This window comes from Mastigoproctus giganteus, chromosome 11 (assembly GCF_048544385.1).
Source record: "Mastigoproctus giganteus isolate SK-2022 chromosome 11, ASM4854438v1, whole genome shotgun sequence".
In the NCBI taxonomy this organism is placed as follows: Eukaryota; Metazoa; Arthropoda; class Arachnida; order Uropygi; family Thelyphonidae; genus Mastigoproctus; species Mastigoproctus giganteus.
Genome location: NC_143585.1, coordinates 85,639,646 through 85,656,892, shown reverse-complemented (window position 1 = coordinate 85,656,892; position 17,247 = coordinate 85,639,646). Strand labels below are relative to the sequence as shown.

Sequence of the window (17,247 nt, the reverse complement as noted above, 5' to 3'; positions counted from 1 at the left end):
TCCTTTTGTAGGCTGAAAATGATTAGCGCATACAATCTGCATCTGGTTCAGTTGTAAAGATCCTGAAGAAATACAGTTATCACCTGAATGATAAGCAGTAGGACAGCGAACACAGCGAAGCAGTCGACCTAAAAATAGAAAGGTATATCACTGTTTGTACTTCCACAGCAAAATCAAAGAAAACTTTTTTTTTCCACCTAAGTAAATTTTAAAACAGGTTTCTGAATTGAATGTGCATATAGAGAAGCCATATAAACCACAGCAGATATCTGCAGAGAAATAATGTTGTTCAGAAGCACTGTATAACATTTAAATTGTTATTATATTGAAAATGATTCATGCTTTAATTTTTCCTATTTTTTTTTGTAAATTTTGTATCTTCAAAAAAAAAAAAAAAAAATCTCAAGAATTGTTTTAAAATCATGAATGTCCATTTGAATAAACCAGTCTTTTTATTTAATTGCTTTTTTTTCCTATCCGCTCATTAACAAATTTCAGCTTGTCTTAATTTCTACCATCCTCATGAAGAGCTCTAAATGGCCAAAAAAAAAAAAAAAAAAATAAAATAAATAAATAAATAATCCTGTGAACACTTACTCAATAAGCTTGTGTGCTATGCAGGCAAAAGCCTGGATAGAACACAAATTTATTAAGTGTTCTGAACACTTCTGTCCAGCTGCTAATTCAGCATCTTTTGTGCGTACATTGTATTTACACATTGAGGGTATTTAAAATAGTTGCTGGGGAATACAAAATGAATGATAAAAAATTAGTTTTAAAAGTAACACTATTGTAGTTTATAAAGTCTAAGTGCATATACGTTATTATTACGGTCATTCTCAAATATACGTTTATCCACCTTGTTTTGACAAGGAATAATGTTTTGTGATATAAATCACAATTTTGTTAAATTTTAATTACAAATTAGATATCTGAAAAATTGCCTTTTCAACAAGTTGCAGAATTTGGGTGTTCCCACTATTCTGCCATGGCAGTAGAGCTTAGCAATGCATGATACAGTGTGGTGTAGTGGGTAAAAAAGGAGTAAAAAAAAGAAGTGATATAAATTAGAAAGTTCATCAGTAGGAAGAGTTTGCTTATTAGTAAATTGATCATTGAATATCATATATTAGTCACAATCTAATAACTAACCTCCATGGGAATTCTGTTACATCAAAGCACATAACATGCTGGGTAACTGAAATCATAAAGATATCTCCCCGATTGTCAACTTGCATTTACATATTATTTAAGGGTATTTTGAAACTACATGAAACGGAAGATAGTATTGTGCAATTTCCGAAGACTTCAAAATAACTTGGATTTGCATCCAAAATAACTTGGATGTAGTGTACTAAAGTGTACGGGTCAGATTACAAGAAGACTCTGGTAAAGAATGCAAAGGAAAGCAGCAAAGATTTCTTTACTATGAATCACATATCTATTGGGCCAATAGGTATAAATGAATTAACTTGACAATCCTGCTCAGACTGCAGACAAACAATGGGTATTTTGCATCTACAATCACACATCAGGAATTTTTTAAGGATGGGGGTTGCTAGAAGTGGGTCAAATTCTGGAGGGGAGTTGAATACCCCAGGGGCTCACATCTGGTGAGTATGGGCTTAGCAAACCCAGGGTCTTAAGCTGGATATCATCATTCTCACTTTCTTAGTGATTCCATTCTAAGTCCGACCCCCCCCCCCCACCAGACTAACTTGAGAATTTTTTTTGGCTGGTGCAGCATAACCCTCAGGCTTCCTTGCATCATATGGCTAATAATAACAATACTAATAATTTTGAGATGACTGAGAGGAAAGTGGAGGGAAAATTGTTGAATATAAACACAAAAAAAGGCATCTGGGGTGGTGACAATCCAGTTATATTAAAGGAGGAGAATTAAGCAAAGAGGTAACCAAATCTTTAGCCATGATTACAAGGCATCCCTGAAGTCAGGGAGGAGGTCCCTATGGACTGGAGATGTGCAAATGCATCCCCAATTCACAAATGGGATGAAAAGGTAAAATAATTACAGGCAACCCTCGTATAACAGGGTACTTCTACAACACAGTTTTGCTCTAACACGATTGATAAAGTGCGGCAATCATCACATAAGACGGTACTTGTTTGACACGGTTGCACTCTAGCATGATTAAAGAATTGTGGCAAACCTCATAACACAGTATTTTTGAGCTGCGGGGGAAGCACAAAAATATTTTTCTGCGAGGAAATCTCTGCTATTGGGCTGTATATAATTTTTCAACATTTCCATTCTTTTTTGTGAATCTCCACTTTTGGCTCGCTAATTGTTATGCAAAAAAAAAGGGAAATCCACGTGCTAGATTCTGTGCTATTGAACTTGTAGAAAAATCTAGATTTCAAAGTTTTATTACTATTGATAACAAGCCAGGCCATTCAAATGATTTAAGTCATCCAAATGTTGAAGTAATGTTCCTACCACCTATCACAACTTTTTTAATTAGATCAAGGCATTATATCTACCTTTGAAACTCATTACATCAGAAAATATAATGGATTTTGGAAAAAAATTGATTCTGAATTGAATTGATGGGAAATTGAAGTGATGGAGGCATGGAAATATTTTTTCAATTGTGGACTGTATCGGAACCATAGCTTTATCACACAACAAAGTAAAAATGTCAACATTAAATACATGTTGGAAAAATATATAGCCAGAGTCAGTTCATTCAGGAAATATTGCCAAACCAGCAGAAAATGGAACCGGTCCAATTAAATTATTATATTAAGGTTACTCATAATTAATCACATAAATCCATATTTGTGTGTCTTTCGCGTGTGTTCTCTGTTCAAGTTGCCTGTTTTGCTGGACGAAAAACCCCAGTTTCTGGGGGGGGGGGGGGAAATCTTGCTTGGTATCTAAAAACTTCCATCTGTCGTTGTGGAAGTTGACAGGTTGAATAAATTTAAGGAGGAGCTGGACAGGCATTTGGAGGCAATGGTGTGATTTTTTTTTGGCTGATGCTGCATAAGCTCATACACTTGCTTTCTTGCATCATATGCCACTACTACTACTATACCCGAGACCGACTAACTCAGGTACAGAGTGAAAAAAGCCCATTAAAGTCCCTCGCATCATTGACAGGATTCGAACCCATGCCTTTTCCACCCAGTTCTACTACTGCACGACACCGCTGTGCAACCGTGCAGATGGAATCAGTGCAAATAGTAGAATTTGTTAAGTTGATAGGAGGGAAGGTTTTGAGGATATGATTACTGAAGCCCTCATGGGTGGCACAGTTGGTAGAATCACCGTCCTTCCCACACCCGGTGACAAAGGACTAAGTTCGAATCCCCTTGATGACCAGGGGAGGGGATTTTTACAACGTGGCTGAGTTAGTCGATCTCAGACAATGGGAGAATGGTTTTTCTCACGGAAATTCGGGTTTTTCATCCAGCAAAATAGAAAATCAACCTCAGAACACATGCAATTTATAGACAATATACAGAGTGCAACATGGCCTTATTCGCTGGTGCTCCTTTAAAAAAAAAAATTTATTCTTATTTTTTTTTTTAAAAGGCGCATTGGCGACTAAGATATGAAAAAGATATGATTACTGAAGACGTTCAAGAATTACTGGTAGAAAAAGAGGCTGGTGAAGCAGATTCGAGAAAAATGGCATTGGAGGCAAATCAAATCAATTCACAGGATAATAGCACAGTTAAAAATTCTGCTGAACTTCAAATTTTATACTAAGAAGAATACGGAATGACAAAGTTAGCTGAGTAATTAGAATCTTATATTTTTTTTTGAATTCAGGTTCTTCAACTCAAAGGGACCTAAAGTTGAAAAGGGAGCTTCAAAAATGCCTAGTTCCATACAATTAAATTTACAAAGATCTATCAAGCAAAAGCAAACAAACCCAGATTAATTATTTTTTAAAGAGAGCAGAAGATAAATGAAATCTAGAATGGTGTATTTTTGTTAGCTCTTGGAATGTAACCTCCCTTTTTGTGGTGGTTCTCAATCCCGTATATCACAGTTTCGTGCTACACAAAATTTTTTTATAGAACGCCTAACTACTGTGTTACATGAGGGTTACCTATAATTACAAACCCGTTAGCTTAACTTCTCTTCCAGGGAAAATAATGAGGTCACTGGTTAAAGAGGTAATGCAGGACCACCTAGACAGGAATGCAATTAGATTGCAGTCACAGCATGAATTTGTCAGGCGACAGTCTTGTCTGACCAATCTGACTGGATACTATGATGCAGTAAGAAGGGAACTGAATACGAAAAAATACTTCTGACATCATATATTATATTTCAGAAAAGCTTATTTTTCTTTGTAATTTGTATAGCAGTATGGCACAGTTCATCACAGCAGTAACTAACTAGTAACACATAGCTACAGAAAAGTTTACAATGGGTGAATATAACTAAAAAAGACAAAGTTCCAGACACATAATTGGTGAAGTAACTGAGCACTTTCTGCAACAAGATAAAGATAAATTAGGCCGATGGTCTGAGAAATGGCAATTAAAAGTTTATTATCGAGAACCGTAATTACTTCATATGGGAAGTAGTAATAATCCCAGACTAATGTAGTAGCTGGATGGTGCCACCCCTCAGGGCAGTTGAGAATGAAAATACCTGGGGGTAATTGTCACACCGGCCTTTTTATTATTATTATTATTAGTAGTAGTAGTAGTGAGCGTAAATTCAAAAATCACATCGGCTTCTGGCCGGAGGCCGGTGTGATTTTGGCCATAAACAATATGGATATAAACACTAGTATGAGGCCGCTACAGGTATTCCCCAGTAAGAATTTTCGGCCTAGTCTGCTTCTAGATGTGGCTCTCTCGTTGGTCTTCCCTGCACCCGTGGATTGGGTGCAGGGAAGAGCACTTCCCTGATTTTGATGCAGGGTACATCAAGATTAGTGAAGGAAGCAAGAAAAGTGCTTTTATCACAAAAGGCTTCATTTCTACAAACTGCAGCATCTGCAAACGATGCACCTGCGACGAGATCTGATTGAGGTGTTTAAGGCCTTCAATGGATTCAGTAACCTTATTGCCAACAGAATCCTTTCTCTTGCTCAGACTACACATAAATTTGAATTCAGGAAGGATGGTTGCAGGTTGTATGTGCGGAAATCATCGGGAAGAATTCTCATCTGGAATTGTAGAGGTGAGTAGTTTGAATAAATTGAAGTACTAGATAAACTATTTGGGGGGGGGGGGGTGGATGGATGAAATGGGAAGGGCTGGTTTTTTTTTTTGTGATTCTATATTAACTTGCTTTCTTGCATAATTTGCCACCACTACTACTACTTTTTATAATAATAATAAAAAAAGTGATGATGTGATCAGGCACATGCACGTACAGAGAGAGAGAGAGAGAGAGAGAGAGAGAGAGAGAGAGAGAGAGAGAGAGAGAGAGAGAGAGAGAGAGAGAGAGAGAGAGAGAGAGAGAGAGAATCTCCAATTGTACCTAAAAGCATCATTCATACCAGCAAGGAAAAACTAAACAAAAAAAGAACAGATTTTCTCAAATAATTTAAGATTCAAAGCAATAAAAAATATTAACAGGAACAAAGGTGAAGTAAGATTTCCTCTTACCAGCAGGTAATTCTCTTTTTTCTGACTGCTACCACAGGGTAAACAAGAGCTAATTCCACCAGTCATGCATATACACAACATAGTTTTACACAAATATACCTGTCGTACTATATTAATACATTTTATACTCAAATGGTAAATTTTTGAATAATGGCACAAGGTTAAAATAAAAGGTGAATACAATACAGAAATCCTAAAAAAACATGTTTTCATCTATATTTATCGACATTCACACATGAGGAGTTATTCAGCGAAGGGAATGCCAGAGGTGTATTCAACTCTGGCAGTAAGCTAGAGAATCTTGTAATAACTGAGAGTAAAGTGGAAGAGAAATTGTTGAAGATAAACACAAGAAAGGCACCTGGGGTGGTGGAATCTATCCAGTTATATTAAAGGAGGAAGCAATGGAACTAAGCAAACCCTTAGCCATAATTATGAGAGCTTCCTTGGACTCAGGGGAGGTACCCATGGACTGGAGATGTGAAAATGTGACCCCAATTCACAAAGGAGGATCAAAGGCTGACACAAGTAATTATAGACCTGTGAGTTTCACTTCTGTTCCTGGAAAATTAATGGAGGCACTGGTTAAAGGAGCACTGCAGGATCATCTAGACAAGACTTCAGTTACAGTTCAGACACAGCATGGTTTTGTTAAGGGGTAGTCTTGCCTGACCAATTTGATTGGATACTATGATGCAGTCACAAAAGAACTGGATGCAGGGAATAACTTTGATATTATATACTTGGATCTTAGAAAGGCTTTTGATACTGTTGCACATGGAAGACTGCTGCACAAATTGGAGCAGTGTGGCATTGGAGGCAAATTGCTGCTATGGATAAAGGGGTGGTTGAGGGGGAGAAGACAGAGAGTGGTAATCAATGGACACTGCTCATCGTGGACTAATGTTATTAGTGGAGTCCCTCAGGGTTCAGTACTGGGTCCTTTATTGTTTTCTGTATTTATAAATGATATTGATGATGGTATATCAAACTTAATGTCCAAGTTTGCAGACGATACGAAGGTTGGCAGGGTTGTCAAGGACACTACTGACACTATGCTACTGCAACAGGATCTGGAAAGGTTGAGCAGATGGGCTGAGAGGTGGCAAATGAAGTTTAATATTGACAAATGTAAAGTACTACATATGGGAAACAGCAACCCCAGAGCAACGTATCAACTCTGTGGTACTACATTGACAGTGGTAGAGAATGAAAGGGACCTGCAGGCAGATATGAACTTCTCTGAGCAGTGAAGACGGGCTGCAAGAGTAGCTCACGGTGTATTGTCAATGATATATAGGAATTTTTCTAGCGGGGATAAGGAGGTGATTATTCCCTTGTATAAGACAATGGTCAGACCACACCTAGAGTACTGTATACAGGCCTGGAGGCCTCATTTCAAGAAGGAGAAATGAGAAACTCGTTCCAGCAGCTCTACCACTGTAGAGCTGCTGGAACGAGTACAGAGAAGGGCAACAAGATTAGTGAATGGAACAAAGGGGTGCTCTTACGAAGAAAGGCTTAAGTTTTGCGAATTACAGTGTCTGGAGACTAGGCACCAGTGAGGTGATCTGATCAAGGTGTACAAAGCCTTGAATGGTTTGAGCATGCTCAATGCTGATGGCATTCTTCCTCTAGCTCAGAATAATCACCTGAGAGGGCATAAATTCAAATTGAGGAAAGACAGATGTAGGATAGACGTGCGGAAATTTGCCTTTAGCCAGCGGGTGGTTGGTTGGTGGAACAGACTTCCATCCCTTGTAGTGGAGGTTGATAGCCTAAATAAGTTTAAGGCTCGGCTGGACAGGTATTTCGAACGAACAGAGGGGTGAAGTGGAAGTGGTTATTTTTTATTTATTTATTTTACTTTAAATTTTTTTGGCTGATGCTGCATAAGCTTGCTTTCTTGCATCAAATGCCTCTGCTAATGCTATACGTAAAACCGTTGTTTCGTTCGAATCTTGCAGACATTTTTCTGTATAGAGTGGTAGGGAATTATTAATTGTGGTAACTAGGTAGCTCTAACATAAAATTATATAGCGTAATTTGCATCCCTGCATTAAGTATTAGATATTGTAGTATTGACAATTAATTAAATTTATTGATCTTATTAATTTAAAATATCATGCCCCAGACTAGAGCAGAAAAGCAACAGGCACAAAGTGGAAGGAGTGCTGTGACTTGGGGGGAGAACTGAAGGGGGCGATTCTCCAACGCATCACAGCCTAAAAAAATATGCAACTTGTGAAATGTTTGCTGAACTCTCTGGAACGGAACATGATCTAGCCAAGGAGAATATCTTTGTGTGCCAGGTGCAGAGAGTGTCTAGAAATTAGGCATCAGCTCAGCATTCTGATGAGCATCTATGAGAGCTAGAGGTGTAGGGTAGTTGGTCTCGAAGAAGTTAATATGAGGGGCCCGTCAAGTTCTCAGCTGCCCAACTCAACGGCAGAGCTCACTCCTGGGCATCATGCAGCACAGCGGCAAACTCCAAGGCAGAATGTGCTGGTCCCACAGGAGTTAGTTATCATAGGTGACTCTATTGTCAGGGAGATGGGGAATATATTGTGTTAAAAGGATATATGGAATAGAACCAAGGTATGTCTGCCAGGGGCAATTGATGATGTTGTAAAGCATATATAATCTTTTAAGGGCACAAATGGTGATATTGTTGTACATATTGGCACTAATGACATTAAGAGGAGGAGATCTGCAGATTTACTTAACAAATACAGGTCAATGTTGAAAAAAAATCGTGAATTAGGGTTAAATTTGAAAGTGTCTGCAATTCTGCCCAGACACGATAGGAGGGAGTACATGATGAGAACCTTGTCGATCAATTCGGCCCTGGAGGAAATGTGCAAGGCTCAAGGGGTAAAATTTTTTTCAGCCTGGTCTGTGCTTGTTAACAGGAGAGACTGCTTCTACAGGGATCGTACACACTTAAATAGAAAGGGTGCAAGAATATTTGCTGATGCTATCCAGGCAGTGTTAAGTGGGTCGGAAAACTGCTAGCTTGGGAGGATTCACAGACTAAAAGTTTAAAAGTAGCTGCAGGCAGAAGTGAAGGTGATTCTTGCACTACTTCTATTAGAATAAGCAGCGGCGTGGAGCAAGGGGTGTTGGGGGTTTCAGGGACTGATGGCAGTCATCGTGAAACAGATGGGTATATGGAATGTGTTAGGGTAACTAATAATAAGAATAGGTACATGTATACTTGCATGTATACCAATGCTAGAAGTATAGTAAATAAATTTGATGAATTTGAAGTGTTGGTCAAGACATCAAAGGTGGATATTGTTGGGATAGCAGAGACGTGGTATCACACAGATATAAGGAATGCAGAACTGGAATTTGGGGAGTACAATGTGTACAGAAAGGATAGACTCCAGGATAGGAAGGGAGGAGGTGTTATGTTGTTAATTAAGAAAAACATAAAATCAAAAGAAGTGCTTCCAGTTGATATAGATCAGGGGTGGGCACGCATGAGGTTAATGAGAGCCGCATTCCGGTTTTTCATATATTATAAAGAGCCACACCATAGTTACATAGTATTAAATACACAAATTCAAATTTAATTTAATTTAATTAATATGATTACATATTCTACACATCTTAAGTGTATACATATATAAGAAAATATAATTAAGAGAAAGAAAATACAAAATAATTATTTCAAAATTTTAATAATAAAAATGCATTAATTAAAAGTATATAACATTTAACGAAGACCTTTGGTCAAATTTTTGAAATTTGGCGTTGTTGTTATTATTATTTAGGAGCATTAGCAACTAAGGCCATATTGCTCCGGGGATATGGTGGTGGTTATTCCCTGACCTTTCCGCATCCTCAGTATTTGGGGGTGACGGGCTCGAACCCCGGTCTAATCAAGAAGCGTGTACTACGCACTGCTGCTCCTGCCCACCTAGCTACGGAGGCGCCGACATTTGGCGTAAAATTTGTTAAAGCTGTTCGCAACAATTCAGTGAGATGATGATTGGTCAACTGTGAACGATATTTCGACTTCACGAACTTCATTGTGGAATACAAAGATTCACAGCAATATGTTGTACCAAAAATTGAAATTAGACCGCTGCAGTTTTCTTTAAATGTGGATATTTTGATTCTGGCAAGAGTTTCCAAAATTCAATTATAGAAATAGATTTGTGCTGCATTTGCAATGCCTGATCCTCTTTCATCTCTAATAACTCCAATTCCCCAGCAACTTTTTCAACAAGTATTATTTCAGAAATTGGAAATCCATCTTCAATAATATCACAAATAAATGGGTTCACAAAATATGCAAATGTGATTTCAAATCTTCAAACCTATGTTTGAAATCTGCTTGCAATTCTTCCAATTTTTCTTTGTATTCGTCTAACTTTTCTTCTTTGATATTAATTATATTTGCTTTTACTCGTGGAAAATGATTAAATATTTTGTTCTTAAGATCGTACACAAAAAGCCGAAGTTTAGCTTCAAAACTAAATACAGTTTGTGACAAATCAATAATAATTTTTTCCTTTCCTTGTAAAGCCAAATTAAGTGTTTGCAAATGTTCTATAATGTCTGTAAGGAACATTAAGTCAGAAAGCCAAGTTTCATTTTCTAATTTTGGGTATTTTTTTTTTTTTTTTTTTTTTTTTTTTTGTAAATGTTATGATGGGATTTAGGAGTTCCACAAAACGGCCCAAAACATTGTAAGTTGACAGCCATCTTACAACACACCATAGGGATAAATCATTGGGCAATTCATCTGTTTCGTCATTCACTCGCAACTCTTCTAAAAAGTTTTTAAATTGACAATGTGTTTTGGCATTTTTTCTAACTAAATTCACAATTTGCAAAACAATGTTCCACACAATTCCAGATTTGAAGTACTTCGCTATGAGATGCTCACGGTGAATTATGTAGTGAAGAGGTAAGAAACGTGGAATTTTAGGATCGTTGTTTAAAAGACCAATGAGACCTTGGTTTTACTCTATCATTGCAGGCGCTCCGTCAGTCGCAACACTTACAAGTTTATCACAAGGCAATTCAAACCTGTTCATCACTTCATCAAGCGCATTTCTAACATCTATACCACGAGTTGTTTCGATAAGAGCTACTAGGTCTAACATTTACGTCTGCAGATACATAGCGGACAAAAACGGCCAATTGTGGAACGTCCTGAATGTCTGTAGACTCGTCGAGAGCTAAACTAAATGCTGTACAATTTTTCAAATCACACATCAAATATTTTCAACATTTTTACTAATTGCACCAATACAACGCTCAGTTGTACGGCGTGACATAGGAACCTGTGCGATCAATTTATGCAGTTTTGTATTATCTGGATCCAAAACTTTAACCACTTCTTCCAAGTTTCTTTCAATAAATTCTCCTTCTCCATATGGACGTTTGGCACGAGCAATATTCCAAGCTATCAAAAAACTAGCTTCGTTTGCTCTGTCATCTTCGCGACCAAAAGAAGACAAGAGTCCTTGCTGCTTATGAAGACCAGATTGCAAGGACTTAAGTTTCTCTGTTCGCAATTTTGAATTGAGTGGATATTGAGTTGAAAAGTGGGGATGACTTCCTTCGTAATGTCGACGTAAATTACTTACTTTGTAGTTTTCAATTGTAACTTTACAAATAAGACACAATGACTTTCCATTATTGTCAATAAAAGCAAAATTTTCTACCCATTCTTCTTGAAAGTTTCTATTTTCTTGTTTGTATTTTCGTTTTTTGATATTTTCTAAGGTCATGTTATCAAAAAATTTAAATAAATTTAATTCCAAAGTTTGAAATTGAAACTCTTATGAGAGGTTTGGTCATCACATTTTCTACCCACTCCCGGTGTAGTGTTGCACAAGTCCGCTGATGGTGCCAGCAGTGTAAATGAGCGCAGATTTATTTATACTCAAAATAAAAATAGCAAAATATCTAGACATAAAAAAAAATAAACATAACATAAAATCCGTATAACAAAATGTTAGTTAATTAATTTAACAAGATTCATTGAAAAGAGTTCTGAAATAATAATAAAAAAAAAAAAAAAAAAAACAGATTTAAATTTTCAATGGGAGCCGCACTTAACTCAACGAAGAGCCGCATTTGCCCACCGTTGATATAGATGAACAGTGCACTGTTGAGTCCGTGTGGTGTGACATAAGCACTGTGAAAGCAAAAATAAGAGGAGTGTGTTATAGGCCTAATGACTCGAATGAGTACAATGTACAACTGTACAGAGAAATAGTGGGCTAGTAAATCAGAATGTCTTATAATGGGGGATTTTAACTTCCCAGAAATAGACTGGAACTTATGGGTTGGTCACTCGCACACTAGTAAGACTTTTGTGGATTTATTGGATGATTGTTTTCTGCAGCAGCATGTTCGAGAGGCAACCAGGGAGGGTAATACTCTTGATATGGTTATCAGCATTGATCATTCAGGTATTAAGAATTTGCAGATAAAGGAACCATTAGGTGGCACTGATCACAGTGTATTGATGTGGAATTTAATTAAAGATATAATTACCATCAAGGGTAAAGGAAGGGGTTTCTGTTTCCATAAAGGTGACTATAGTGGTCTCAGACAGTTTTTAAATTCTGTACAGTTTGACCAACAGATGATGTTACCAACAGCAAATTCTAAGTGGGAAGCATACAAGGAATTAATAGTGGAAGCTACTAAACATTTCATACCTATTAAGAAATATTGTTCAAGGTATAGGCCTAAATGGTTGTCAAATGAACTAATGAGACTGGTGGCAGAGAAGAAAAATGCATGGGATGCATATAAATTATCAGGCAACACAGAAGCCTATGATATATATAAGCTAGTCTGTATTCAAGTCACAAAGGAGGTTAGGCAGGCAAAAGCAGATTACAAGAAATCTTTGGCAAAGGATGCTAAGAAAAACACAAGGGTTTCTTTACTTATATAAACTCTAAAAGGAAGGGGATAAATCTGATTGGTCCACTTGATATCGATGGTTCGACTGTTGATGATCCTTCTCAGATAGCAAACAAACTGAATGAGTATTTTGCATCTACATTCACACATGAGGAGTTATTAAGGTTTGAAAATGCCAGAAGGTTATCAAATTGTAGCAGGGTGCTTAATGATTTTGTAATAACTGAGAGCAAAGTGGAGGAGAAATTGTTGAAGTTAAACATAAGAACGGCAACTGGGGTGGATGGAATCTATACAGTTACATTAAAGGAGGCAGCAAAGGAAGTAAGGAAACCCATAGCCATAATTATGAGAGCATCCTTGGGACTCAGAGGAGGTCCCCATGGACTGGAGATGTGCAAATGTATCTGCAATTCACAAAGGGGGATCAAAGGGTGACACGAGTAATTATAGACTAGTTGGTTTAACTTCTGTTCCGGGCAAAATAATGGAGTCACTGTTTAAAGATGCAATACATCTTTAACGTATTGCATGATCAAACGATGATCAAAGACTGGTTAAAGATGCAATACATCTTTAACCAGTCTTTGATCATCTAGACAAGACTGCAGCAATAATTCAGACACAGCATGGGTTTGTTAAGGGAAAATCTTGTCTGACAAATTTGATAGGATATTATGATGTGGTTACAAAGGAACTGGATGCAAAAAATAATTTTGATATCATATATTTGGATTTCAGGAAAGCTTTTGACACTGTTGCGCATGGAAGACTACTGTACAAATTGGAGCAGAATGGCATTAAGGTTAAGTTCCTACAATGGATAAAAGGATGGTTTAGTGGGAGAACACAGAGGGTGGTAATCAATGGACACTGCTCTTCGTGGACTAGTGTTGTTACTGGAATCCTACAGGGTTCGGTGTTTGTTCTGTATATTTATCAATGATATTGATGAAGGTATATCAGGCTTAGTATCGAAGCTTGCAGATGATACAAATGTTGGCAGGGTTGCTAATGATAGTAACGGCAGTGTGTTACTGCAACAGGATCTAGAAAATATGGGCAGACGGGCTGAGAAGTGGCAACTGAAGTTTAACATTGAAAAATGCAAAGTACTGCATATGGGTAAAAGTAACCCGAGAGAAACGTACCAACTGTGTGGTACTACACTTAACACGTTCACTGTCCCCATATATTACACATTTGCGTGACCTGAGAAGTCCAGATATGAAACTATCAGATTAATCAAAGTGTACGTAAATATGTACATATAGCTATTTTGTATATTGTATGTAATGTTTTTTATGTGTTTTTTTTTTTTTTTTTTTTACTATGCATCATATGTGATGCCTGGACTTGTGAATACAAATTTACTCCTCCACGTCCATGAATCACGTATGATTCACTTACAACTACCCGCCAATTTTATTACTTTTGAGGTTATATTGTTGACCTTGAAGTGTTTCGGCCACAGTCACAAGTTATTAGTTACTTTCTAGTGTGAAAATGGGTAGTCGTGGACTTAGTGACGAGGAGTTGCAAAGAATATTGGAGGAAAGTGACTATGAGCCAATTTCTAGTGATAGCGACGATGATTACGTACCAGAGACAGTTTCAGAGCCTGATATTGACAGTGGAAATGAAATGAAACAAATACTGACACAATTTATGGATATGGCAGGTACATCAAGGCAACATGAAGGTTCTGCTAGTGTTAGTAAAAGTCCTTGGACTTACAACATTTCTCCACCTCAGAAGGAAACTTTCATAGGTTCATCCAGTATCCAAAATATTGACAGTATAATGGAAAATGGTAAAGCTTCTATAACCCGCATTTATTATAAATTTATAAATGAAGACTTCATGAATCTTATGGTGAATCAGACAAATTTATATGCTCATCAGGTTATGAATAGTCAAGTAACAGCGAAAGGAAGAATGCAACGATGGAAAGATACTAATGAAAGTGAAATGAAAAAGTTTTTGGGATTCATCTTATTTTCAGGTATTGTTTCATATCCGAGATGGGAGTATTATTGGAAAACAGACCCTATGTACTATCATCCATTGTTACATAATTTTGGAATGACTTACAATCGTTTTACTAACCTACTAAGATGCTGGCATTTTGCAGATAACACAGCAGAACATTCTAATAGATTGTATAAAATTCAACCCCTTATTGATCTAGTAATTACAAATTTACGTAATTTATACTTTCTCGGAGATGTTGTTGTTATCGACGAATCTATGATACCGTTCAGAGGTCGGCTTCTATTCAGGCAATATAACCCTTCAAAAAAAAGTAACAAATATGGATTGAAAGTATACAAGTTGTGTACAAAAGATGGTTACGTTTGGTCTTTCGATGTTTACAACGGTCAAACCCCGCAAACCCTGCCAGGAATCGATAAACCTGGATGTGTGGTTATAAAGCTATTAGACAGACTAATAAACCAAGGGTGACTTCTAGTTGCAGATAATTATTATATTAGCATACCTCTTGCAAATTACCTGAAATCAAATAAAACAGATTTGTGTGGTACACTTAGTAGTAATAGATTGGGAGTTCCTAAGAAAATAATCCAGAAGAAATTACACAGGGGCGAAAAAATAACAATGCAAAAAGATAATATTGTGATCACTAAGTGGCATGATAAGAGAGATGTTTTGATGTTGTCAACATGTTTTGGTGATGAAATGAAGAAGTGTGGAAGAAGAAATGAACAAGTAAAACCAGAAATGATAACTGAATACAATAAGGCAAAAAAGGGGATCGATGTATCAGACCAACTTTCAAGTTACCAGTCACCAATGAGAAAATCATTGATATGGTATAAAAAAATTGCAATTGAATTAGTTTTTGGGACAGCAATTGTGAACACATTCATAATTTTCAATGAATTGCAGCAAGAGAAGAAAGACAAAATGTCTCTTTTAGAAGTGAGAGAGGCAATCACTAAAGAATTGATGGGAATCAAAAAGGAACCAACCTCTAGTACAACCATTTGTCAATCTTCATCTCAGCATTTTCTGTCGGAAATTCAGAGGCTTTCCCACAGTAAAATTCACAGGAAAAGGTGTCACGGATGTTACGAAGAAGCAAAAATTGCTGGAAAAAATCCCAAATTGGCTGCCAAACAAGTTCATACTGAATGTAAATCATGTGAGAAGCCATATTGTATTAAATGTTTTGAAAATAAACATAAAAATTAGTCTTTTTTCAGTTTTTTGTACTTCTGAAATAAAATACACTTTTCTTAACATTTTGTAATCTGTTTTATTTACTCCTAACATTGCATGTAATTTGAAATATTTGATGTAGCTATGTGTAAAAACTAGGAAACTTTTATGCAGGTTCATTAACTTTTCTAAAAATATATTTTCTTGTTAATAAGTCCACAAAAGATTAAAAACATAGGTCAGAAGTCCAATTTTTTAAAAATGTTTAAACTGGCGAGACCCTTGGGAATCACATATGATGCCTGAACTTATTACAAAAAACGATTGTGCATCACATGTGATTCCCTGGACAGTGAACGTGTTAAGGTGGTAGAAAATGAAAAAGACTTGGGAATAACTGTGCAGTCAGATATGCAGTTTTCTGAGCAATGCAGACAGGCTGCCAGGGCAGGTCATGGGGTTTTTACAATGATATACAGGAATTTTGTTAGCGGGGAAAAGGAGGTGATTGTCCCTCTGTATAAGGCAATGGTCAGGCCACGCCTTGAGTACTGCGTGCATGTCTGGAGGCCTCATTTTAGGAAGGATGTAGATTTGCTTGAACGTGTACATAGAAGGACAACAAGATTGGTGAAGGGAATGAAGGGATCCTCTTACCAGGAGAGGCTTAAGTTCTGCAAATTGCATTGGCTGTAGAGTAGGCACCTGCACGGTGATCTGATTGAGGTGTATAAGGCCTTGAATGGGTTGAGCACGTTGAATTCTGATGGGATCCTTCCACATGTTCAGATTACGAACCTAAGGGGGCATAAATTCAAATTAAGAAAAGACAGATGTAGAATAGACGTGCGGAAATTTGCCTTTAGCCAGTGGGTGGTTAATTGCTGGAACAAACTTCCATTGTTGTGGAAGTTGATATGTTAAATAATTTAAGGAGGAACTGGACAAATATCTAGAGCAGATTGTTGTGTTTTTTTTTTTTTTTGCTGATGCTGCATAAGCTCATATGCTTGCTTTCTTGCATCATATGCCACTACTTCTACTACTACTTCAAGCAAAAAAGAATTTAAGGGAAACAACTTTTAGTTATCCGCTGTCAAAGCTTTTTGTTTCTTGTTTGGCAATAACTAAACATACTAGAACAATTGTGCTAATATATTTATCTCTGATCAGAGTTCAAAACAGCAGTAACTGGAAGGCACTTCTAGGGCATACAAACACATAGCTACAGCCAAGTTTACAATGGGTGAATATATCTAACAAAGTTCCAGACACATAATTGGTGAAGTAACTGAGCATAAAGTACAATTAATCAAAGCTACCGCCTGCAATTTAGAAAACGGGATATCAAACACTTATTTACAAATCAGCAAATGGATAAAGTTGAAATCTACAGGAGCACAATATCATGTGATAGAAGGCAACCCCACTACAACGGATACTAACGAAGTCATCATACCATGCTATATACTGCAATAACACCCAATGATTTACACAGGAATTTTGCAATTTCTATAGTTCTCTGTGTTAAGTAAGCCCAGTAGATGTATATTTTTATAAGTG

The 17,247-nt window shown here is 36.9% G+C and overlaps 1 protein-coding gene across 1 annotated transcript in view; it reads right to left on the bottom strand.

Annotated features, from left to right (window-relative positions):
• NSD (Nuclear receptor binding SET domain protein) overlaps positions 1-17,247 on the bottom strand; it is a 402,839-nt gene that overhangs the window by 147,206 nt on the left and 238,386 nt on the right. The window contains 1 exon segment of the mRNA XM_090385568.1: positions 1-128. Coding sequence (XP_090241694.1) covers positions 1-128 — 128 coding nt within the window.